The sequence below is a fragment of the Hypanus sabinus genome, chromosome 15 (assembly GCF_030144855.1).
Source record: "Hypanus sabinus isolate sHypSab1 chromosome 15, sHypSab1.hap1, whole genome shotgun sequence".
NCBI classification, from domain to species: domain Eukaryota; kingdom Metazoa; phylum Chordata; class Chondrichthyes; order Myliobatiformes; family Dasyatidae; genus Hypanus; species Hypanus sabinus.
Window position 1 is genome coordinate 9,265,601 of NC_082720.1, and position 26,571 is coordinate 9,292,171.

General features: G+C 41.4%; 1 protein-coding gene across 5 annotated transcripts in view; it reads left to right on the forward strand.

Annotated features, from left to right (window-relative positions):
- The window catches only part of ebf1a (EBF transcription factor 1a), a 468,633-nt gene that overhangs the window by 410,397 nt on the left and 31,665 nt on the right, over positions 1-26,571 (forward strand). For all 5 annotated transcript variants that reach the window (XM_059989982.1, XM_059989983.1, XM_059989985.1 and 2 more), the window contains 2 exons: positions 23,544-23,609; positions 24,666-24,843. In XM_059989982.1, coding sequence (XP_059845965.1) covers positions 23,544-23,609; positions 24,666-24,843 — 244 coding nt within the window. The remainder of the gene's footprint in view (positions 1-23,543; positions 23,610-24,665; positions 24,844-26,571) is intronic.

Genomic DNA, 26,571 nt, shown 5'->3' on the forward strand with positions numbered 1-26,571 from the left:
ATGGGATTAGGCCCTTTGGCTCCCAGTGTCTGTGCTGAGCATGATGTCAATTTAAACAAATCCATTCTGCCTGCACGTGATCCACATCCCTCCATTCCCTAGATATTCCAGGGCCTATCTGGAAGCCAGTGTCATATCTACCACCTCACCTACCACTGTGTGAAAGAGAACACATCACCTTAAACTTTACCCCTCTCACCTTATATAACAATTACAGCACGGAAACAGGCCATCAAGGCCCTTCTAGTCCGTGCCGAATGCTTACTCTCACCTAGCCCTACCTACCTGCACTCAGCCCATAACCTTCCATTCCTTTCTTGTCCGTATACCTATCCAATTTTTTTTTAAATGACGAAATCGAACCTGCCTCTACCACTTCTACTGGAAGCTCGTTCCACACAGCTACCACTCTCTGAATAAAGAAATTCCCTATCGTGTTACCCCTAAACTTTTGCCCCTTAACTCTCAACTCATGTCCTCTTGTTTGAATCTCCCCTTCTCTCAATGGAAAAAGCCTATCCACGTCAACTCTATCTATCCCCCTCATAATTTTAAATACCTCTATCAAGTTCCCCCTCAACCTTAAAGCTATGCCCTCAAGTTTTCAATATTCCAACCGAAGGAAAGATTCTGGCTGTCATTCCTCTTGATGCCTCTCGTATCTTTATAAACTTCTATCAGGTCTCTACCCAGAGTTTTCTCTCCAGTGTTATTGACAGTTTGCAATGATGTAAAAAAGGAAAAATATGTAGTTAGGCAAGGATTTATCTTAAGCGTTGCCAAACATCCTACAGAAAGGCGCAGTGTCTTTTTGTGATGGAGGTAAACAGCCATTTGCAGTCTGTGTGGCAATAACTTGGACTGAGATCTAACCTTCTGGTGGTGATGATAAAGCCAGCACCCTCAGTGTACAGGCTCCCATTACCCTTGGTCTGCCCCATTAGGCAGGCCATATCACTTGCATGTCTCATCCCAAACTTCTGAATTAACAGGATCCTGAGCTCTGTTATAGAAAGAGTTACCAGGCAGAGAGAGAAAAAGATTCAAAAACATGAACAAAATTTGCTTGGAAAACTTTCCAGCATCCCCTCTGATAACTTTGGCCCATGGCCACTAAAAGAGGAGAAGTAACATTCAGGCCAGTGCTAAAACCTCAAGGAGCACACAGTAGATGGCAGTGGAATCTCACTGTCTCTTGAGCTTTGCACTCGTCCTGCAGGTTCTTCCTGCCCCTCCTGTGGTAAAGTCTGGAGGCTCCACATTCCCCACAGAAAGTAAGGGGAACCAGCTCATCCTTAACCTCCCAAGAAGGAGAAGCAAGCATAATAAAGTGACTTCGGAGGGGGAATGTTCGATAGGATTCCAGAAAGGCTCTTTAAAGATAAAACTGTAACTGGCTCATATAACGAATGCTGCTAAAAGGAAGCTCTTCTCCTTATCCTGAGTCTATCTGTCAAATGGGTTAAACTCAGTAATCTTCAAAGTGAAAATAAAAAAAACCTAACCTTTAACGTTTTTCTGAAAAAGCTCCTATAAATTAATTCAGTTGCTGAAACAGAGGTTGCCGTACAGGAAACATGACATCATTTGCAATCCTCTCATTTCTCAAAAGACAAAAGGTTGTCTCATTGCTCTTGAGTTAGAGCTTAAACAGAATATTATATGATGATAAAGCTGCTAATGAACACAACCTGCACAAAGAATCCATCATATTTTACAAGCACTGTTCCATAGCAATACTGACACCCTGCAACCTTTCCTCCATAAGTCAGCACTTTGGGAGTGCCTTGTCCATTATACAGACAATATTCTACTTCACCTCTCAGCAGTACCATGTTTATCATATAACAACACTCACATGATGTTTCTTTCACTGGTGTGGGGCACAGCATCAGAATCTATAATGCAGATTACCTATAGCTTGACACATGAATGACTCTACCCTGTGCTTCTGTCGGGTGTCCGACCAGTCTGTCACAGAACGAGGTCATTGTGGATCAGCACGCTCGTTGAGGCTTGAAGCAGATTGTCTTTAAGGTGGTGGACAACTGTATGGTGTTCGCTTTTAGTTAAACAACTCCACTGCTGCACATTGTGTAAGTTTATAACAATTTCCTTCTTCTGCCTCAGAAAGGAAAATGCATTAACCCTGAACTATTACAAATTGCATCAGAGGTTCTCAGCCTTGATAGCTTGTGTGCAGCCTCCCTCTTCCACTCATACTTATATCAACCTCTCTTGGTGTTCCCCTTAAAAGAAATGGTTGAAGAGATAGTTACCCATATAGGAGACAGGTTACACGAGTGAATCTGCAGATGCTGGAAATAAATAAAAACACAAAATGCTGACAGAACTCAGCAGGCCAGACAGCATCTATGGGAGGAGGTAGTGATGACATTTCGGGCCGAAACCCTTCAGGAGAAAGGTTAGTTTGTTGTGCTGCAGAAATCAAATTTGGTCACAAGTCAAATTTACAGTAACCTCAGATCTTTCCAGCCTATGCTGCCCAAGTACAATGCTGTTTCAACTTGAATGTTTAAACTTTAAAAACTTCTTTAAATATAACAAACCGAAAAGAAAAATTGGTGGCTATCCTCACAGCTGTGTCACATTTCTACTCTCCACACTCTGGGTATGCTGGCATAGGAAAAGAAGCTATTTCTTTTATGATTTTAGGCCTTTTATGTCCTTTAGGCCTACATGTTAATACAACAGTATTCCTGCTTAATACATTTTTTTAACATCACTATTACACTCCTGAGCAGCAACAGGTGAGTAGATGATTCTTCATGGCAATGAAACCTGAACTACCACCTCCGTCTTGCCTCTCAGAATTATAACCTTCCATGCCTATCTCTGTTTTAGTTCTATTGTTATGGTAGATATTCCTCCAGGCTTTCCAGTTTAAAGAATCATAGAACTCCATGGAATAGAAGGGGCCTGTTCAGCCCATCATGTGTGACTAACTTTCTGAAAGAGCTAACCATATGATTCTATTGTCATGAGTTTTCTACAAAGCCTGACAAATGATTACTTTGCAAATAAAAGACAGTTAGGGCATGAAGACATTCTCTTTCAATTATACAATTGATTCAATGCCTCCTCTCCAATGTCCCACAGATTTTCCATCCTCACTCTCATCCTCTTTCCTGCTTTCTCACTGTATCGCTGCCTTGATGAATTGCTTGGGGCATTCAAGTTGTCCCGACCATAGTTTTCAACATAAGGTACAGTGTTCCCATCTGTCGCAGTTCCCAAACCAACAAAAAGAAATGAATTTGTTGCCCAGCAACCAATTACTCCAGATATATTATCACCACAGATTTCTGTCTTCACAGTTCATTCATTTTTGCTAGAGTTGAAAACAATGGCTACATCTCGGCCCTGAGATTTAGCCCACACAGGCACCTCTTCTGCTGCCAGCTCTGTTTAAAATAACCGAGCTGTAGAGCAGATGGAGGAATATTGCAGAGCTGTTTCCCTGCCTAGTGTTTGTATCAGATGCCACTTGGGTTCAAACACACGGTAGTCTGTGAAGCAGATTGTGTTGCACGGAACGTAGACATTTAGCAAATGGACTAAACTTTGCCCACTGATGCAGTTCAGTGAGGGGAAGTCAGCCCTAAAGAATGAAGACAGGTCAGGGATTTTTAAATGCTGGAGTCTATTTTCTGTGGTGTAGTGAGGGGATTTGGGAGTCCAATAGCCAAAACTGTTAACAAGTAGAAACGCAGTGTATTTGTATCCTAAGTGATGCTGTAGCCATATAGAGCTGCAGTCTGACAATATCCATATTAATTTTGGCCAGTATATCTCTTGAATGATACTTTGGTCCTAATTGTCAGTGACATATCAAAATAGAATTAAGATAGTAGGGAAAGATTTCAAGGTGAGGTTTAATTTCCCAGTAATCGAACTGCAGTCCTTCAAATGCTAGAAGGATTCCTTAGAGAAGGGAAGAAAACAAAATTTATTAAAATTAGCACGAGACCTTTCAGAAGCAAAATCAGGTAATGTCTTTTTCACAAAGGTCTGTTCAAATTTGGACTGCTTGAAAGTTTCAGGATTTGTATTGACACATTCTTTCATGACAAGGATATCAAAAGATATGGATTAGTGGTGTATAGCTAATCAAATTGTTTTGTGAGATAGTATTAATGGGCTGAATGACTGGACCTTTCTTCCTTAATCTCACCTTTTTAAAATCACAGATAATTTCAAGCACCCCCTACAACTCGTTTTTTAGACCTTCCATTTTGATCAATTAGTATTTTTCTCTTAATTTCTTTTTATGATTAACTGTTAAACCACATAATTTAGAACTGGTTGCAACACATTAAGATCTGGAAAGCCAGCCTTGTGGATTCCTAATCGCACCTTAATGTTGAAATTGTGGTTTGATACCCTGCATTCTCCTCCAGCTCACTCTTTAATAGTAACTCTCAACATTTCTAACCTCTCAACCTCTCCTCTTCAGACAATGCTTCAAAGCACTGCTCTTTATCTTACCAGTTCTCTTCATACTTAGTAGTGTTCTACATGACAGATCTTCATCTGAGTATTGTACATCACAGAAACAGCCCCCTTGGCCCACAATGTACCTGATGACTTTTTTTTACCCATCTGTGCAAATCCCATTTTGCTAGCATTAGGACCGTATCCTTCTTTGCCTTTGCTTATTCAAGTGCCTTTCTGAATAGAAGTAAACATTATATTTGTTATTTACCCCACCACTTGCTCTGGTAGTGAACTTCAGTTATCAACCACCCTCTCAGATCTCTTTGAGATATCAACTACTTCCTCTCAGATCTCTTTCAAAACACTTAAACCTCTAAACCCCTTGTTTTTGATATCTCTAACTTTGGAAAAAAGATTCTGACGATTCTCTAATAATTTTACAGCTTCCGTAGTTCCAGGGAAAGCATACCCAACCCATCTAATTTCTTTCTATAACTGAAGTCCTCAAGTTCAGCCAATGCAATGAAAATTCTCCTCGCTACCCTTTTCGGTACAATCAACCCTTTCATCTGTTTTAGAAGAAGGAAAAGAAGAGTAATAGCAAATAACTTTTTATAAAGACTTTCAAGTTACGTACGCTTGGCTGTTTATTGTACAAGTAATCATTTATGACAATTTACAAACTGCCAATTAAACAGAGGCATTCCGTTTATATGCGTTTTATAAAGGTAAACACCACAGCTTAAGCAGCAGATAGCAGAATGTCTCATGAAAGCAATGTTCTTTTATGAACATAGTTAAGATTCTTTACTAGCTGCCCTTTCTTTGGCTTTGACTCAACTTGGTTACACCGTCAAACTGTCAGTTGCCTCTCAGCCTCGCTGTTTAAGAATCCTTTTGCCTACTGAACAAGTTCCAAGTAGTTCTATCTTGAGTACCAGTGTGTAATTTTTAAGAGCTCATAAATGAATAAATGGCAGTTGATTTCTACAGAACTACTGTCATCTGCCTTGAGTAAATTTACTTAAAATATTCTGAAAAGATGACAAGTCTTGGATATGTAAAAGAGAATGATTGCTGATAATTGTAATATCCCATCTTATAGACGGTAATGAAACAGATAAAGTATTTTATTCACTTAACAAGAGCTGAGTAAAATGATGTAGTCACATGATCTGGTATTATGTAGCTAAGAATCTAAGAGTTGAAATGTTCACTAAAAGGTTTATACTTACTTCCCAATTGTTTTTTTTTCCACAATAGTTTTAACTACCCAATTATAAAACGATTTTACTCTTTGCTTCTCGGAGAGTTTTTGATGGCCCTTGAACTATTATCGATGTGCAGATCGTCCAAGAGGAAAATTACCTCACGCAGGCCAAAAAATTAAAGAGCCACTTCCCAGATTAACAGAGCAGATAAAATTAAAAATGAGTGCATGTTTATATGCATATCATGAAGGTTTGTGTAGGCACTGTTTTAACTTTGTCTATGTGCTTGCTATGAAGTTGAGCGTGTGGGTGCATGTGTTTGTATATGTGTGTGTTGTGAGGGTGATTCTGTGTGTGTGTGTGTGTGTGTGTGTGTGTGTGTGCACACATGTAATATGTTGGTTAGGGTATGTGTGCAAGCTTGAGAGCATAGACATCTGTGTGCATATTCATGTGAGTGTGTAAGCTTGTGAGGTGGGTGCTTGTGTTTGCATGTGTGTGTTGTGTAGTGATGGTGACACTGTGTGTATATGTGTGTGTGAGTGAGTGCAACCGTAAAGACATTGGTTTGGGGGGAGGGTGGGGAAGAAATCGAGTTCAGCGGTTAAAATGTCTAAAAAGACTTTTAATATTCCCTGTTCGTAGTCCGATATATATATATAAAAATGTACCTAAGTGTTTTCTCTTATCCATGGATATATACACCAAGTACAATAAAGTACTAAGGAGAAAGAACAAATTTAGGGTAGGGTCAGAGATGAGAAAGACTGTCCACATTTTGTTCACATGAGTTCTACTTGATTCTGTATCTCACCTTTGAATTTCTTGCTGATGTGAATCCTAAATTAGATGGAATATGGCTAGAATTTAGCATATTAACTTTACTATGTGAGGGCTGCATTGCCAAGGACAATGACAGGCTTCACATGCTCATTAAAGTCAGGCAATAAAGCACCATCATCTGTCCCTGTATTACCCTGTCATCTAAATATAACTGGTCTTTAAAATACATTTGAAAAGTTATGAAAACGTATTTAAATGTCAACCGGTGTTATAAATTTATGGAAAATTATCCTTTCAGCTGCAGTTTAAAATTCGGTAATAAATAATGCACAGAATATTCTTTTGGCTTAAGTGCTGTGATTATCTGAAATCCATATTTAAAATAGATGATAAAATTCCCTGACCCAAATTAAGTGCACTGTGCCCAGCTGTAATTGTGTTTGCCATTGACCTAGTGATGTCACCCAAATGGCTGTGACATGAAAGATATTTTTTTTCCCATTTTTGTGCCAATTCTACTGCATGAAGCTCGCCTCTATTACTCTGTGTCACATAATATTATGGCTATAAGGAGGCCTGGAGCTTGTGCTTTTGACACAATGCATAATAGAAGCAGCTCTCCTGTGCTGCAATCTCTTATGGGATTTTTTCCCTTCCCTGAATAACAGGTCCAGGTTCTGTACCATAAATGGTGTTGCCAGGAGTGTTTTAAAATGCCTGAACTTTTCACTGTTTTTAGAAGTGGTTATGGTTTGTCAGCACGACTCCGGATTCCAGCCTTCCAAGCTCAGATAATAATGGTAAACATGAGAAGTAGCAGTATTAGACCACTCTGCCCCTCACACCTGTTCTGGTATTTAACAATGCCTTCCACCATTTTTACTCTAACCCAGGGGTCCCAACCTTTTTTATGCCATGGACCCTTACCATTAACCAAAGGGAACATGGACCCCAGTTTGGCAACCCCTGATCAACCCCTTATCCCTTGTCTCCTTCAGTTTTAAACAAAACACAATTTATCTTTCATGATCGCATTAACCTCCACCCCTCCCTGATTTATTAAGTAGCCCATTGGTAGTTCAAACACAATTAAATGGGCTGAGGTTGTTGGGCTTTCTTAGTTATTGTCATAGAAAAGATAGTTTGTAGGAAATGATACCTATAGGTCTGGGCTCATTTACATTCCTATTTATTTGATATTTAATTGTATGACTAGAGGGCTTGGTGATAAGAGCATGAGCAATATTTGCATTTATTCAAGAGTATCTCAAATGATATCGTTGAATCCAGTCACTATTCTCCACTCTAGCAAGTAGGTGCCAGAAACTCTTTCATAAACTGACTTTAAGATTAAAATTCCCTGTTCTTCCTCTGGCGCTGTGGGTTCACCCCTACCACCAAATGTAGCATCATTGACAGACAGAAAGGTATTCTGTGGAAGTGACAGCCTCTGTGTTCAGAGTTACAACTTTGACACAAGGCTCAAAGCCACAATCAGACTCAAAGATTAAATCAATATTGCTGTGGCATAGTGAATAATCTCAGTTCTGCAGACATGAGCAGCAAAGTTGATCAGCTATCGTATTATCCTTCTGCAGTAATTTAGAAAATGAGCTCTCATTGCTAGGAAAGAAAAGCACAGACTTAAACCATTCTCATCTGGTCTTTATCCTGTGAATTAGCCCTGGACTTGAGCTGACTGATGGACCCAAACTCAAAAGGTAATTTGGTTTATTGTGACATTGTGGTGGACTAATCTGAATGAAGAGAAACAAAATTGTTGCTAAAGCAGCTTATCTGGACAGATAGGGCTGGCGTTTCAGGCTGAGTGGCTGCTCAAAGATTATTTCAGATTTCCAGCATCTGCAATATTTTGTTCATGATTCCCATTTCTAGATTTAGCAAGTTAGCAATTGCTCTACAAAGAATATGCCTGTAACCACCCGCACCCCCCCACACCTTCCCCTCTGGCTTCCATTCAACATTTCCATTCGGAGAGTTCTGTGCCAGAGTTTTTCATATGAACTATGAAAACTGACCATCCCAAGAATCAATCCAGTGACTTGTATTGCAAGCATTGGAAGTCCACCTCTACATGAGCTTCTGGATATTGTCTCATTGAAAGCCTATATACAATTACAGTGAGTTTTTTTCCCAATAAAAAGCATTTTGCTTTTTTTATATACATACTCATATCTTCTTTCATTAAGGCAGGCAGGAAATATTTGTTTAATTTCCCTACCAGGAGTAGGCCATTCTGCCCTACGTCTACTTCACCAGACAGTACAATCCCAGTTGATCTTCTGCCTCAGTGCCACTTTCCTGCACTGATACCTTGATTGCTTTAATCATGAGACCATCATTTAAAGAGCCACTGTTTGAGTTGTGAAAAGGGATAATTAATTAGATGTGCCTGAGTGATACCTTTCAAAGCAATCTAATAGAGTATGTCTTGTTCGAAAAGAATTAGATAAAGTAGGAAGAGAAACAAAAAATACTGGTGAAACTCAGCAGGTCAGGCAGCATCTGCGGAGAGAGAAACAATCAACACTGAGGACAATCAGGTGGAGTCGACCCTGATGAATTGCTGGAATAATGCAGGGCATCAACAACATCATCATCATACAGTACATGATCAGCTTAAAAGTACTAAAGCTGGAATATCCTGTCTAGTGTCTTCTGTAGTCAGGGGTTTGGAAGGAAGGCATGGGAGCAGGTTCCTATTGCTCCTACCCTCAGGCAACGCAAGTGGATTGCTTCCTCTAAAGTGGTTCAGGAATAGAAGATGGGCTTGTAAATACATAACTGGGAATGAGCTAACCTATCGTGCATACAAATATGTTTATCTGTTGCTTGCTGTGTTCCTATATGTGAATATGGTTCATCTTTGAGCTATAGTTCTGTTCAATTTCATTTAAAAGGGAAAGAACCATAGAGTGGTAGTATAAAGAGTAAATGTTATCCAAGGCTGTTGTTACTTTAAGAAACAAAGTTACATGTGTTACATGTTAGTTTGCAGCAAAACTTGTATGTATTACATTTCAGAGTCTATTGAGCATTGCTGTCAGTAGAAACAGACTTAAACCACCTCTTATGTCACTCCACAATGAAGTGAATGACCCTTAAATACACTCTAGTGTCTGGTCATGTGCTCAGTTAGTTCCATGGGTACTATAATTATCAGTCAACAGGTAGTGTGATGTGGTTGATCCACAAATAGTATGTCCTAGACTGCAAGCTCCAGTTGGTCCACAGGTGGTGTCTCCTGACTGGTCCATAGTTAGGATTTCCTGGTTGCGCTTCATGAAATTCCTCCTGATTGGTCTGTGGGTTGTAGGTCTTTGTTGTTTAACGGTTAGTGTGCGCTAGTTGGTCCAAAGGCATCATATCAAAATTGGTACATTGATCCATTGTCACTTTGCTTCTACTTACCCACAGGTGTTCCGACTGAAGTAGTCCACAGCAAGTGTCCTTAAATCAGTAAACTGGCGAATCAGGTTATTTTTGTCGCATGTGAAAAGCTTTGTTTTGCATGTCATTCATACAGGTCAGTTCATCATGTGTTACATCAAGACAGTAAAAGGAAAATCAGTAACAGTTACAATGCAGGCAGGTAATAAGGTGCAAGGACATAATGAGGTAGAGTATGAAGTCAAGGGTCCAGTTTATCATGCAAGGGGTCCATTCAAAAGTTCTATAACAGTGGGATAGAAGATTTATTCATTCTTCAAAGGGTCTTCTGGTAATATATCTCAGATGGTCCACAATGCATTATAGTTACTCATCATACAGTGATGACCACACATAATGACTAGGTCCCAAATTGTGTGACACGGTCGGGTATCAGAATACTGTCACAGCCTATATTTTATGGCCTTGACATTATCCATTGATTCCCCATCCTATTGGTAAGTGGAAGAGTAGATATCTGGCTGAAGGTGAGATCAGTCTTGCTCCCCAAACCAATTTTATTGAAGAGCCAGCTGCTCAACTTGTCCTTGGAGCATTCTTACTGGGTAAGTGGCGTCCGTTGACCCTTCTCAGGTCTATATCAATAGTGTATGCAGGGAAATGGAGACCTCTTCACATTGTTAGCATCAGTGACGTGGAGAGATCTCAAATCAGAAAGAATTATCTCTGTGCAGAACTAAAAAGGCCTGAAGCAGCAGCCTTTCTATATGCATAAAGAACTCTTTGAATTGTAAGTGGCTGTTAGTAGGAACAATTTTACTGTGTACTGTGGAGAATTTAAAAATCTAGTAGCTTGTCATCAGAAAATAGACTGAATGATTTTTGAAAATGTTGACGTTGACAGCTAAATGAATGTAATTATGTTACTAAAGTGTTTTACCTTCTTTCCAGGGGCCTTTATATATACAAACACTTAAATAGTGTCTAGAAATTGGCCATAACTACTAAGTTGCCTATAGTGTCTACATTATTTTATATGAGGTGAATTTTAACTATAATTAAAGTTCCTGTTGTTAGAATATAGAATAAATCCTATAAGTCTCTTACTGCTACCTGCATGGTTTGATATATTGCTTGCACACAGCCAGCGAAGAGTGTTATTTGTAACATTCAAAGCACTTGGCGGGCCAGTCTTCCTCAGATTTGAATACACTTCTCATGCATACTATCACTTGTAAAAGTGCAGGCACCTGCTTCTGCCTTGTCTTTCCATCTGTGGAACAAAAAGGGTGAAAGACTGAGGATTAGCACCAAAAAGCTGCTGAAATTAAATATTACGGCAGGAGCCTTCATATCTGTACCACTTTGCTATTATTATAGCAAAGACTATTATTTAAATAGGGAGAGAATTCAAAGTTCTGAGATGCAATGGGATTTGGAAGTCCTCGTGCAGGATACCCTTAAGGTTAGCCTCCAGGCTGAGTCGGTGGTGAAGAAGGCGAATGCAATGTTGGCATTCATTTCTAGAGGAATAGAGTATAGGAACAGGGATGTGATGTTGAGGCTGTATAAGGCACTGGTAAGACCTCACTTACCATTTGCAGTGTGCCGTTTTGGGCTCCTTATTTAAGAAAGGATGTGCTGACGTTGGAGAGGATTTAGAGAAGATTCACTAGAATGATTCTGGGAATGAGAGGGTTAACATATGAGGAACGTTTGAGTGCTCTTGGACTGTACTCCTTGGAGTTTAGAAGAATGAGGGGGGACCTCATAGAAACATTTTGAATGTTGAAAGGCACAGACAGGGTGGGGGAGTCTAGTACGAGAGGGCATGACTTAAGGATTGGAGGGCACACATTCAGAACAGAGATGCGAAGAAATTATTTTTAGCCGGAGGGTGGTGAATCTGTGGAATTTGTTGCCATGGGCGATAGTGGAGGTCAAGTCATTGGGTCTCTTTAAGGCAGAGATTGATAGGTATCTGAGTAGCCAGGGCATCAAAGGTTATGGTGAGAAGGCGGGGGAGTGGGACTAAATGGGAGAATGGATCAGCTCATGATAAAATGGCGGAGCAGACTTGATGGGCTGAATGGCTGACTTCTGCTCTTTTGTCTTATGGTCTTTGCTTTGCAGTAGAGTCATACATCATGAAAACAGGCCCTCTGATCTACCACAGTCATGCTAACAGGCCCTCTGATCCACCACAGTCATGCTAACATCAGCCCTCATCCCATCTTTCCTCCCATTCTTTTATCCACTGCCTATCCAATTCTCTTACTGTTCACCAACACACTTGGGGCAAGCCACGGTGACCTTAGGACTGGGCTTCCGTGGACTCCTCAGTTAATGATAGGGATCCATGGCATAAAAAAGGCTGGGAACACCTGACTTAGGAAGTGGGAGGGAACCAGAGCACCTGGATGAAACTCATACAGTCAGATGAAGAACTTGCAAAATCCACATGGAGAAAACATCCACTTGTCAGGACTGAATTCTAGTCTTGAACTGTTGTGCCATTGTGTCTGTGAGTATGTGATCTGTTGGTATGTTTAAAGGAGAAGGGGGAGCAATAGGGACTCAGACCTTAAGCATCCTTATGCATAATAATGATACCTGGTGTGTGTATAAACGCATCTGTCTGAAGTACCTGAACAAAGGTGATTACATTTAAATGTGCTTGCATTCTTCTGGAATGCAGGAAACAGATTTTACACTTCAAAACCCAATGCACTGCTAATGCATTTAGTGCCGCCAACTTGGGAACATTTCTACAAAAAGAATTGCGCTCTTCCTCCTTTCTTCTCATGGAGTCAATTTTAGTGTAAACAACTTCACTTTTACACTGAAAATAAAAAAAAACAGACGATAGACATCTAAAAGAAACACAGAAGAAGATGAAAATACTCAGCAGGTCAGGCCTTATCTGTGGGAAGAGAGACAGAGGTAACATTTTGGCTCAAAGACCCTTCATTTGAACTATCTGAAATAAACACAGAGAATGGTGCAATTGGTCTAGAAGTTTGGGTCCCACAGAATTTAGAGCAAATCATTCAAAACTGGCTCAGAGATAGGTTGGTAGTTGAAGCTTGTTTATCAGAATGGAGGACCAATAATTAGTGGTGTGCCACGAGCACCTGTGTTGGGACCCTTGTTAATCAGTATTTATATAAATAATATAGATACAAATGCACAAGGCTTGATCAGTAAGTTGACAGATTATGCACAACTTAAGGTATTTGATAGTGAGAAAGCTTATTGTAGATTACAAGAGATCTTTATTAGTTAGGGAAATGGCTGAGGAGTGGTATATGGATTCCTATACAGACAGGTGTGAGGTGTTGCATTTTAGAATCAGTGAAGGACTAACACTACGAATGGTAGGGCACTTGGGTGTGTAATGGAACAGGGGGCCTGAAGAGTACAAGTGTATAGTTTGTTGGAAGTGGCGTCACAAATAGGGCAATGAAAGATAATAAACAGAAGAAATGCAGCAGATGCTAGAAATCATGAGCAAGACAAAGTGCTGGAGGATCTCAGCAAGTCAAACGGCATTGTGGCCTGCTGTACGTTAGTTGAACGTGGGGGACCACTTGGTCACGCACCTTCACTCTGTCTGCTGTAAAAGGTGGAATTTCTGGTGGCCACATATTTCAAAGCGACTTCCCATCCCCATTCCAAAATGTTGGTCTGAAGCCTCCTCTACTGCCATGATGGGGAGGAACAACACCTCATAATATTCCTAGGTAGCCTCCAACCTGATGACATGAAATTGATTTCTCTAACTTCCGGTAGGTGATGAAGGGGCTCAGCCCAGTGCTGCCTGACCTGCTGAATTCCTCCACCATTCTGTGTGTGTTGCTTGGACATATTAATGAAAGTTAATATGTAGTAAAGGTCATATGTAAATCTTTTTATTCTCTCCAATAATAATGCACCTTGATTTAATGTCTATATTTTGATTCTCCTGCTATTTAATCACAGTCTCTGTTATATGTAGATCTGAGCATGCACTCCATGTCTTTTGTCTCTGTCCTGTTTTTCACTTTGTTGTCTCCTACAAGCTCCATCAGCCTTGTGTCTCTCCCATATGCTTGCTCTCCTCACTCTTCCTCTTCATGCCTTAGTCCTCTTCATGATCTCTCTTCCACAGATTGCAGTGAGCCTTGCAGCCTGTTGAGTCTGCTCCTCAACATACTTTCTTTCCTCTGTATCCCGATCAAGAAAAAATCTACCAGTCTCAGTCTACAAAATACAAATTAATTTTGAAGCCCTTGCGCCTTTTTAGGAGAAAATGCTTCAAATTCTTCTGCCCTTTATGTGAAAATACATTTGCTGATTTCACTCAAGAAATGAAAAGGCTTGAATGTTAACATTGCCCCTCTGGTTTAGATTCTCCTAAAAGAAAATTGGTTCTCCGTATTTACCATATTGTATCCCTCTCGCTTAGTAGAGTGGACATAGTTGCCCCATAAATGTGAGGTATCATTAGCCCACTCCTGGATGGAACAGTGACACAGCAAATCTAGCTGATGCTTCACAGCACCACTGGCTGAGGTTCAATCTTGTGCTCTGGTGCTGTCTGTGTGGAGGTTCTGACCAGGTCAGTTTATCCGGGTGCTCCTGTTTCCTACTACATCCCAAAGATTTACAAGTTGCTAAGTTCATTAACCATGGTAACTGGCAATGAACATGTAGCTAAATGATAGAATCTGTGAGGGGGAATGATGTGGGGAGTTGTAGATCTGTAAATCTAAATAGATGCTTGATGTTTGGTGCAGACTTAAGTATCAAAGAGTCCATTTGCAACTTCCATATTACTCTATGTAAGTTGAAAAGGCACCACAATTTTAACCAGAACAAAATGTATGTTTTAACCTGCTGCATTTAGCTTTGTGTCTCAGAGAAGATGCTTTAATATTCTGTCATGTACAAATTCTATGGCAGAAGCATAGTAGACAATGGAGGAAGAGTTTCCACAGACATACCACAATAGCTGAGATCTTAGTTATGAATAATGAGCTGCTCTGAGGTTCTGCCGCCCAAAGGCTATTGAACAAGGAAGAGAAACCCTGGAAACATCTTTCCACTGCAACATGGAGAAATTTGGGTCAGGAAGTTATTAATAGCAGGAAGAAAAAGATTAATAAAAACCTTCCAAAGCAAGAAGCTTTTTGGATTGGAATATCTTATTGGGTTGAAAATGTGTAGGATATATTGTTGAATTCTTCCTATCCTGAGGACATTATAGAATCAACATATTTTAGGAGATGCCAGTAATTGTGTATTTACACAGTATATACTATATATTTATATGAAATTATTAACATTTCCTAATCAGTCCTTGTTACCCAGTTTCAGAATTCACATTTTTATTCAACTGTATTTTCCAGTTGTAACCTGAACCTCTGCTGTGATGGCAACTGGCTTCTTGGAATGCTCATTGACAAAGTGAAGGGAGGAGCTGCTCCCCATTTTCCCACTTCCTGGTAGTTTCAGCTTTGCTTTCTGTATGTCCTCCAAAATAACCAGCAAATGCTCCATTTCTTTCATTATCCTTACCAATCAAGCTCTTATGTATACAGGAAAGATTAAAGTAAGCAAAGGTTAAAATAATAACTTGGATGAGGTGGTGGATGGAAGTGTGGCTGAAGGATTGGAGCTGGGGGCAGGGATTCAGATTTCTGGATCATTCAGACCTCTTCTGGAGTAGGTGTGACCTCTACAAAAAGGACGGGCTGCACTTGAATCAGAGGGGGACCAATATCCTGGCAGGGAGGTTTGCTAATGTTACTGTGGAGGGTTTAAACTAGATTTGCAAGTGGGTGGGAACCAAACTGAAGAGGCAGAGTCTGGGGAGGTTGGAGCACAAGTAGAGACAGGTTGTAGGGAGTTTGTGAGGAAGGGTAGGCAGATGTTAGAGCAAAGATACACTCAGCCTGATGGTTTGAGATGTGTCTGTTTTAATGCAATGAGCATCATAAGCGGTGGATGAACTTAGTGTGTGAATCGATACGTGGAACTGTGACATTATGGCCATTACAGAGACTTGGATGTCTCGGTCAGGAATGGCTGCTGAGTGTGCCAAGCTTTAGATGTTTTGAAAAAGACAGCGAGGAAGGCAAAAGAGGTGGGTGCATGGCATTGCCAATCAGGGATAGTGCCACGGCTGCAGTAAAGGAGGAAGTAATGGAGGGATTATCTACTGAGTCAGTGTGGGTGGAAGTCAGAAACAGGAAGGGGGCAATAACTCTACTGGGTGTTTTTTACAGAATCCCCAGTAGTAATAGGGACACTGAAGAGCAGATAGGGAGACAGATTCTGGATTGGTGCAATAATAATAGAGTTGTTGTGATGGGAGATTTTAACTTTCCTAATATTGACTGGCATCTCCTTAAAACAAGAGCTTTAGATGGGGTGGAGTTTGTTAGGTGTACTTAGGAGGGTTCCTTACACAACACGTGGATAAGTCGACTAGAGGAGAGGCTGTACTTGATCTGGTATTGGGAAGTGAACCTGGTCAGGTGTCAGATCTCTCGGTCGGAGAGCATGTTGGAGGTAGTGATCCCTCTATCTCCTTTACTGTAGTGCTGGAAGCAGGTAGGAGCAGACAATTTGGAAAGCATTCAATTGGGGTAGGGGGAAATATCATGCTATTAGACAGGAAATTGGGAGCAGATGTTCTCAGGGAAATGCACAGCAGAAATGTGGCAAATGTGTAGGGAACATTTGCATGTGTTCTGCATTGATATATTCCATTGATGCAGGGAAAGTCTAAGAAACATGGTGTACAAAGGATGTAGAAAATCTACTTAAGAAGAAAAGAAAAGCTTATGAAAGGTTCAAGAGACACACACAAAATGCTGGTGGAATGCAGCAGGTCAGGCAGCATTTATATGGAGAAGCGCTGTGGACGTTTCGGGCTGAGACCCTTTGTCAGGACTAACTGAAAGGAAAGATAGTAAGAGATTTGAAAGTAGGAGGGGGAAGGGAAAATGTGAAATGATGGGAGAAGACTGGAGGGACTGAGGTGAAGCTAAGAGCTGGAAAGGTAAAAGGGATACAGAGCTGGAGAAGGGAAAGGATCAAGGTTCAAGAAACTAGGTATTGATAGAGTTCTAGAAAATTACAAGTTTGCCAGAAAGGAGCCTAAGAATGAAATTAGGAGAGCTAGAAGGAGCAATGAAAAGGCCTTGGCAAACAGGATTAAGGAAAACCCTAAGGCATTCTAAAAGTAAGTGAAGAGCAAAAGTATGAGCCATGTGAGAACAGGACCAATCAGGTGTGATAGTGGAAATGTGTGCATGAAATCAGTGGAGGCAGTGGGGGTACTTAATGAATACTTCGCTTCAGTATTTACCAGGGAAAAGGACCTTAGCAATTGTGGGGATGATTTACAGTGGACCGAAACGCTTGAACATATAGACATTAAGAAAGAGGATGTGCCGAACATTTGACAAGCATTAAGTTGAGTAAGTCACCGGGACCGGTTGAGATATATACCAGGCTACTGAGAGAGGCGAGGGAGGATATTGCAGGACCTCTGGCAATGATCTTTGCATCATCAATGGGGATGGGAGAGGTTCCAGAGGATTGGAGGTTTGCAAGTGTTGTTCCCTTGTTCAAGAAAGGGATTAAAGACAACCCAGGGAATTATAGACCAGTGAGTCTTACTTCAGTGGTAGGTAATTTGTTGGAGAAGATCATGAGGGGCAGGATTTATGAGCATTTGGAGAGACACAATCTGATTAGGGATAATCATCATGGTTTTGTCAAGGGCAGGTTAAGCCTTATGAGGCTGATTGAATTCTTTGAGGATTTAACAAAACACATTGGTGAAGGTAGAGCAGTAGATGTAGTGTTTATGGATTTCAGTAAGGCATTTGATAAGGTTCCCCATGCAAGGCTCATTCAGAAAGTAAAGAGGCATCGGAGCCAAGGAGATCTTGTTTTGTGGATCCAGAAATTGCTTGCCTACAGAAGGCAAAGGGTGGTTATAGATGGTTTGCATTCTGCATGGAGATTGGTGACCAGTGGTGTTCTGCAGGGATATGTTCTGGAATCCAATACTCTTTATGATCTTTATAAATGACCTGGATGAAGAAGTAGAAAGGTGGATTAGTAAGTTTGCTGATGACACAAAGGTCCGGGGTGCTGTGGATAATCTGGAGGGTTGTCAGAGTTTACAGTGGGAAATTGATAGGATGCAGAACTGGGCTGAGAAGTGGCAGATAAAGTTTAACCCAGATAAGTGTGAAGTGGTTCATTTTGGTAGGTCAAATTTGAATACAGAATATAGTATTAATGGGAAGACTCTTGACCACGTGGAGGATCAGAGAAATCTTGTGGTTCGTGTCCATAGGACACCCAAAGCTGCTGCACAAGTTGACAGTGTTGTTAAGAAGGCATATGGTGTAAGAAGGTTTATGGTGTATTGGCATTCATCAACCATGGGATTGAGTTCAGGAGCTGTGAGGTAATGTTACAGCTATATAAGACTTTGGTTAGACCCCACTTGGAGTACTGTGCTCAGTTCTGGTCACCTCATTACAGGAAGGATGTGGATACTATAGAAAGAGTGCAGGGGAGATTTACAAAGATGTTGCCTGGATTGGAGGCGCACCTTATGAGAATGGGTTGATTGAGTTTTGCCTTTTCTCCTTGGAGCGATGGAGAATGAGAGGTGACCTGACAGAGATGTATAAGATGATCAGAGGCATTGATTGTGTGGATAGCCTGAAATGGCTAACAAGAGGGGTCATAGTTTTAAGATGTTTGGAAGTAGGTACAGAGGGGATGTCAGGGATAAGTTTTTCCACACAGAGAGTAGGGGATGTGTGGAATGCACTGCTGGTGACTGTGCTGGAGGTGGATATGATAGGGTCTTTTAAGAGACTCCTGGCTAGGTACACAGAGCTCAGAAAAATAGAGAGTTATGCAGTTGGGAAATTCGCGGCTGTTTCTAGAGTAGACTACATGGTCGACACAACATTATGAGCTGAAGGGCTCGTTATGTGCTGGAGATTTCTATGTTCAATGTTCCATTACTAGGAGAAACTCAAACTAAGGAACATCATTATAAAATGAAGTATCAACGATATAAAACTGAAGTGTATATGAATTTCTTCTCACCGAGGGTGCTGAATCGCTAGAATTCTCTTCCAGAAGGATTGTGATGGCTAGATCATTGGGGATATTTAAAGAAGAGGTTGATAAATTTCTGAAATATCTGAGGATAGAGGGCCATGGGGATCTGGCACAGAAAAGAAGATAAGGCCAGGAGTAGGGTAGGCTCTTATTTCATGTTTGTTGTGCAGTCTCGTATTTTAAAAAAATGTTGAGGATTCAGTTTAAACTTTAAAGGCCCATAATTTGTCAGTGATAATATTTGTAATGTTCTGTAAAGTTCTATCAGTTATATGCAGCAATAAAACATTTCAATTTTTCATCAGAGCTGGATAACTGATATATGCGAATGTAGTGCAGGCATTTGATTGTACTTTTATTCATAATGCTTTCAGATTCTATTGTTCTGGCATGCTTGCATGTAATATTTCAATAAATCAAGAGTTTCTGCTGGATTTTAACCAAAATTCAAATAAGAAAATTCAATGAGTTTTCTTTTGCTTCAGTGGAGTTCTCCCTGAACTAGCAGCAACTTGATTGAGGTCACTTACTTCACTTTTATTGGGATCTTAATGTGCTTGTGTTATTTATGTGACCATGTGGCAGCTGTAAATCTGTAAAAGTTGATCACTGAATATACCAAGTGGTTATATGTGAGAGCATTTACACTGAAAGGACATATCAGCAAATTAAATGAATTAGAGAAAATGATTGCAATTAATGCAAAAATGAAATTACAAACATAGAAACATAGAAAACCTAAGGCACAATACAGGCCCTTAGGCTCACAGAGTTGTGCTGAACATGTCCCTACCTTAGAAATTACTAGGCTTACCTATAGTCCTCTATTTCACTAAGCTCCATGTACCTATCTAAAAGTCTCTTAAAAGACCCTATTGTATCCTCCTCCAGCACCGTTGCCGGCAGCCCATTCCACGCACTCACCACTCTCTGAATAAAAATCTTACTCCTGACATCTCTACCATACCTACTCCCCAGCACCTTAAACCTGTGCCCTCTTGTGGCAAACTTTTCAGCCCTGGGAAAAAGCCTCTGACTATCCACACGATCAATGCCTCTCAACATCTTATACACCTCTATCAGTTCACCTGTCATCCTCCATCGTTCCAAGGAGAAAAGGCCGAGTTCACTCAACCTGTTTTCATAAGGCATGCTCCCAAATCCAGGCAACATCCTTGTAAATCTCCTTTGCACCCTTTCTATGGCTTCCACATCCTTCCTGCAGTGAGGTGACCAGAACTGAGCACAGTACTCCAAGTGGGATCTGACCAGGGTCCTATATAGCTGCAACTACCTTACAGCTCCTAAATTCAATTCCACGATTGATGACAGCCAATACACCGTATGCCTTCTTAACCACAGAGTCAACCTGCGCAGCTGCTTTGAGAGTCCTATGGATTCAGACCCCATGATCTCTCTGATCCTCCACACTGCCAGGAGTCTTACCATTAATACTATATTCTGCCATCATATTTGACTTATCAAAATGAACCACTTCACACTTATCTGTGTCGAATTCCATCTGCCACTTCTCAGCCCAGTTTTGCATCTTATCAATGTCTTGCTGTAACCTCTGACAGCCCTCCACAGTATCCACAACACCCCCAACATATGTGTCATCAGCAAACTTACTAACCCATCCCTTCACATCATCATCCAAGTCATTTATAAAAATCACGAAGAGAAGGGGTCCCTGAACAGATCCCTGAGGCACATTACTGGTTACCCACCTCCATGCAGAATATGACCCATCTACAACCACTCTTTGCCTTCTGTGGGCAAGCCAGTTCTGGATCCACAAAGCAATATCGCCTCGGATCCTATCCCTCCTTACTTTCTCAATAAGCCTTGCATGGGGTACCTTATCTAATTCCTTGCTGAAATTCATATACACTACATCTACTGCTCTTCCTTCATCAGTGTGTTTAGTCACATCCTCAAAAAATTCAATCAAGCTCGTAAGGCATGACCTGCCCTTGACAAAGCCATGCTGACTATTCCTAATCATAATATGCCTCTCCAAATGTTCATAAATCCTGCCTCTCAGGATTTTCTCCATCAACTTACCAGCCACTGAGGTAAGACTCACTGGTCAATAATTTCCTGGGCTATCTCTACTCCCTTTCTTGAATAAAGGAACAACATCTGCAATCCTCCAATCCTCCGGAACCTCTCCCGTCCCCATTGATGATGCAAAGTTCATCGCCAGAGGCTCAGCAATTTCCTCCCTCGCTACCGACAGTAGCCTGGGGTACATCTCATCTGGTCCCCGTGACTTATCCAAATTGATGCTTTCCAAAAGCTCCAGCACATCCTCTTTCTTAATATCTACATGCTCAACCATTTCAGTCTGCTGCAAGTCATCGCTACAGTCACCAAGATCCTTTTCCATAGTAAATACTGAAGAAAAGTATTCATTAAGTACCTCTGCTATTTCCTCCAGTTCCATACACACTTTCCCACTGTCACATTTGTTAGGTCCTATTCTTTCACAACTTATCTTCTTGCTCTTCGAATACTTGTAGAATGCCTTGAGGTTTTCCTTAATCTTGCCCTCCAAGGCCTTCTCGTGGCCCCTTCTGGCTCTCCTGATTTCCTTTTTAAGCTCCTTCCCATTAGCCTTATAATCTTCTAGATCTCTAACATTACCTAGCTCTCTGAACCTTTTGTAAGCTTTATTTTCTTTTTGACTAGATTTATTACAGCCTTTGTACACCACTGCTCCTGTACCCTACCATAACTTCTCTGTCTCATTAGAACGTACCTATGCAGAACTCCACACAAATATCCCCTGAACATTTGCCACACTTCTTCCATACTGTACCCAATTTAAGCTTCCAATTTCCTGCCTGATAGCCTCATAATTCCCGAGATGACTACCTTTGTAGTCCTGCTTCTCAACTTCCTTCCTAACTCCCTGTAGACTTTTTTCAGGACTCTTCCCTTTTCCTACCTATGTCATTGGTACCAATATGTACCACAACCTCTGGCTGTTCTTCCCCCCCCCCCCCACCACTGCAGGAGATCTTGGACATGATCTGAAACATCCCAGACCCTGGCACGTGGGAGGCAAACTACCATCCGAGTTTCTTTCCTGTGTCCACAGAATTGCGTGTCTGACCCCCTAACTATAGTGTCCCCTATCACTACTGCCTTCCTTTTCCTTTCCCTACCCTTCTGAGCCATAGGGCCGGACTCTGTGCCAGAGGCACGGCCACTGTTGCTTCCCCCCAGGAAGGCTGTCCCCCCCCAACAGTACTCTAACAGGAGTACTTATTGTCAAGGGGTGCAGCCACTAATACCTGACTCTTCCCCTTCCCCCTCCTGACTGTGACCCACTTGTCTGTCTCCTGTGGCCCCAGTGTGACTACCTGTCTATAACTCCTCTCTATCACCTTCTCGCTCTCCCTGACCAGCCAAAGGTCATCAAGCTGCATCTCCAGTTCCCTAACGCAGTCCCTTGGGAGCTGCAGCCCGACACACTGGGTGCAGATATGGCCAACCGGGAGGCTGGGCGACTCCAGGACCTCCCACATCTGCACTGAGCACAGAAAACCGGCCTCACACACATACTATTTCCTTTCCGCAATTAACACAAGTAAACCTACCTCATCTCATTACTGCCAAAGCCCTACCACTCTGCTGCCTCTCACCCCGCTGCCCGCTCCGAACTCTGCCCGCTGGATATGGTGGTCTTCTTTTTAAACTTTTCCCACTCTACTGGCTGACGTCATGCGCCTGTGCATTCTTGTCTCTCTTTTACCCCGAGTAGAAAAATACCTTCGCTGTGAAAATCCTTAGCCATTCCACTCGCAGCCTTCTTGCTCCAAATAAAAAAAAAGGCACATATAATACTGCATGAAGAAGAGTATGATTAAAGCACTTGTGTATTTAACTGAAAAGTACAGTAAGTACATTGCTAAAAGGATTCAGTAGCAAATTGCCACAGCTCTGTGCTGTAAGGTCCAGTGTAACATATGTAGGGAACAGATAGGAATGACTTTCTGCATATCACAAGCGGAACCCTTGTTGTCCCTTAGAAAAGGACTGAGACACCACCGTAGCTTTTGTGTTGAAGTCATTCATTAAGGCTTGAACTTAGAATTCAAACACCAATGGGTAAAAGAGGTCAACAATGAGCTGAATGGCCAAGAAGTTCCAAAGTCCAGCCTTTTGCCAAGTTAACTAATCTTAGCAGTGCTCCTCTAAGTGATAAACAGCCCTAGTAGTCCTGATTGAATAAATGAAGTTATCCGGTATTCCAATGTCTGATGGATCTTTCACAGCACCTGTTGATATAAGTTCATGAATGGTAGCTGTTGACAGCTTCAGCCAATGCTGTGAGTTAAGTTAACTCAAACACTGCCGGATTGGTAAGTTTGGGTCAGCCATTCACATAAAGTCAAGAAAATCCCATTACCTTCCCACACTTAACTACCCCATACCACTCACTTGCATCATGTGGATTTGCTTAAAATGAATGAATGTAAATAATCTATTGTGGATCTAAGAAAGAAATCTCTTTTATTTCTACAGGAAGTTATACTGAAGAGGGCGGCAGACTTGGTGGAGGCACTTTATGGCATGCCACATAATAATCAGGTAATAACTGCTTCACTCTTGGATGCTATGCAGGTGAGAGCTGATACTGAGAATTGGATGCTGGAGGGAGAATTCTGCACTCTGTATTCCACTCCCAGTCCTGACCTGAGTTAGCAAACCTTAATGTTGCTTCCTCTTCAAGCTCCAATGCTCCTGAGCTGAATAGGAAAAAAACGTCCAACATTTCCAGCCTGATGGAGTAGGCCAAGGGAGATCTCTCTGTACTCCACTCCCAGCCACTTCATGTTGTGGAATTTCCATTCACAGGCAATTTCCAAGCAATGACTGAGTCTCTCAACACAGTGGTTACTTCAAGACTGGTAGGAAGTAGGAGGCAAGGTTTGTGATGGGAAACAAAAAGCGTGGCCTCACAGGAGATGCAAGTGACTCTGGAAGAAACTGGAGCAACAAAGAACTTTGCTGGAGGAACTCAGAAGGTTAAAGAATCATTGATGTTTCGGGTCAAAACCCCGCATCAGTGGAGAAGCAATGCAAATTAAAGAGGAGAGGCCAGGTGTTGAGGAAGGAGTTAGTGGGTGCTTCTTGGACAGTAGAGAAGTGCAGAATAATGGGAAAATGGAGCCAGTCAAAAGAGACAGAAGAGTGAAGATGAATGTGCTTGTTTAAGGGTCCAGTTGAATCGAATGGAGGACCTACTTACAGAGTTCGTCCCTGGTGTTCTCATGTGGGAAGTGTCAGGGGTTAAAGTGCACTTTAAGTTCCAACGAGTCCTAAGTGATACATCTGGTGAAATAATTGTTTATATGATTCATTAAAATGGAAGGTGGCAGTTTGTCCATATTTAGATCCTTCTGTGCCTTCCTCCCCTGTCCTGGGGAAGGTTTGGGAGGGGAAATAGGTTGCTGAAAATCACTCTGGCCTCCATAAACTAGACTCAAAACACAGAAAGAAGCAGAAGTGTTTATAAGAAAGAACTACTTTTATATTCTCTCAAGCCACATTATATTACTACCTTAAACATGTCTTTATCATTACAGTCAACATTTTTATTGGATTTTTAGTCGTAACTTTCATTTTCTTTAAAATCCCTACTAGGAAATCATCCTGAAGCGAGCAGCTGACATTGCAGAGGCCCTGTACAGTGTTCCCCGGAACCACAACCAACTTCCAGCTCTCAGCAACACATCTGTCCACGCAGGGATGATGGGTGTCAATTCCTTCAGTGGGCAGTTGGCTGTCAATGTGTCTGAATCTTCGCAAGCAGCCAATCAGGGTAAGGTTTAACTCATGGAATGTAATTATTCTTGGTGTTGAACAGCTTGCTATCTTGCCCTTACCTCTATCACATCACTCCCAAATAACAATTTGCAGGTTAACACATGAGCAGTTCCATGAACTAAGCCCTAAGACACATGCAGTAGAATGGTTATAGTGTATCATCACAATATATCACTCAAAGTGCTAACATAAGCCTTCAATATACACACATTGTGACATAGCACTCTTTGGAGGACATGAAGGGTATCCTAACAGTATCAGTAAAATTCATAAATTAGGTTATTATTGTCACGTGTATGGAAGAACAGTGAAAGACTTTGTTTTGCATGATGTCCATACTGACCATTTAAGTGAAGTGCATTGAGGCAGTACAAGGGAAAACAATAACAGAATTGAGAATGAAGTGTTTTATTTACAGAGAAAGTGCAAGACTGCTGTGAGGTAGATTGTGAGGTCAAGAGTCCATCTCATACTATGGGACTGTTCAATTATCTTATAAGAACAGTAGAAACTGTTCTTGAGTCTGACGATGCATGCTTTCAGGTTTTTTGAATTTTCTGACTGATAGGACAGAGGAGAGGCTGCTTTGATTATTTGGCTCTTTTAATGTTGCAGCTCTGTAAAGCTCTCGTTTAACCGCACGGAGTGGTTGTCTCACTATATGAAAGATGTGTAAGCTTTAGAGAGTGTGCAGAGGAGTTTTATCAGGATTCTGCCTGGATTAGAGAGCATATCGTATGAGGAAAGGTTGAATGAGCTTGGGTTTCCCTCATTAGAGTGAAGGAGGATGAGAAGTGACTTGACAGAGGTCCTATAAGATGGTAAGAGGAATAGTCTGAGTGGATAGCCAGAGACTATTTCCCAGGGTGGAAATGTCTAAGACAAATAGGCATAATTAGAGATGCTTGGAGGTAAGTTCAGGGGGAGATGTCAGAAGTAGGTTTCTTACACAAAGAACGTGCGGCCAGGGGTGGTGGTAGAGGCAGATACATTAGGGACATTTAAGAGTCTCTTAAGTAGGTACCTAAATGAAAGAAAAATAGAGGATTGTATGGGAGGGAATGGTTAGATTGAGCTTAGAGTAGGTGAAAAATTTGCGGGCAATAGGGCCTGCACTGCATTGTATTGTTATATGTTCTGTGCTTACTGAGGCAGCAAGCAAAATGGACAGAGTCTGGAGACTGGTTTCTATGATGGGCTGAGCAGTGTATGGTAATATTGGACAGAATAGTTGCCATACCACGTGGTGTTGCATAGGACGCTCTCTACGGTACATCATTAAAAATTGGTGAAGGTCAACGTTAAGTTTCATTAGCCTTTGAGGAAGTAGAGGCATGGTGCACTTTCCTGGCTGTGATTAAATATTGAAGGTTGCTTTGTTTGTCAGGTGTGCATTGGAACATCAAAACATTTAATGAAATGTATAGTTTTGTGTCAATCACCGTATAATCTGAGGACTGTGCTGGGGGCAGCTTGTAAGTGATTCCATGCTTCTGGGCTCAACATAGCATGCCTACAACTCACTAAATCTAACCATATATCTTTGGAACCTTGGAAGAAACTGGAGCACCCAAAGGAAGCCCAGGTGGTGATGGGCAGAATGTACAAACTTCATACAGACAGTGGCAAGAATCGAACCCAATCAGTAATCACTGTCACAGTAAAGCCACTATGCTATGTGGTGTCCTTGTGAGATGTCTATGAGGCTGAATCAGGACAGGCT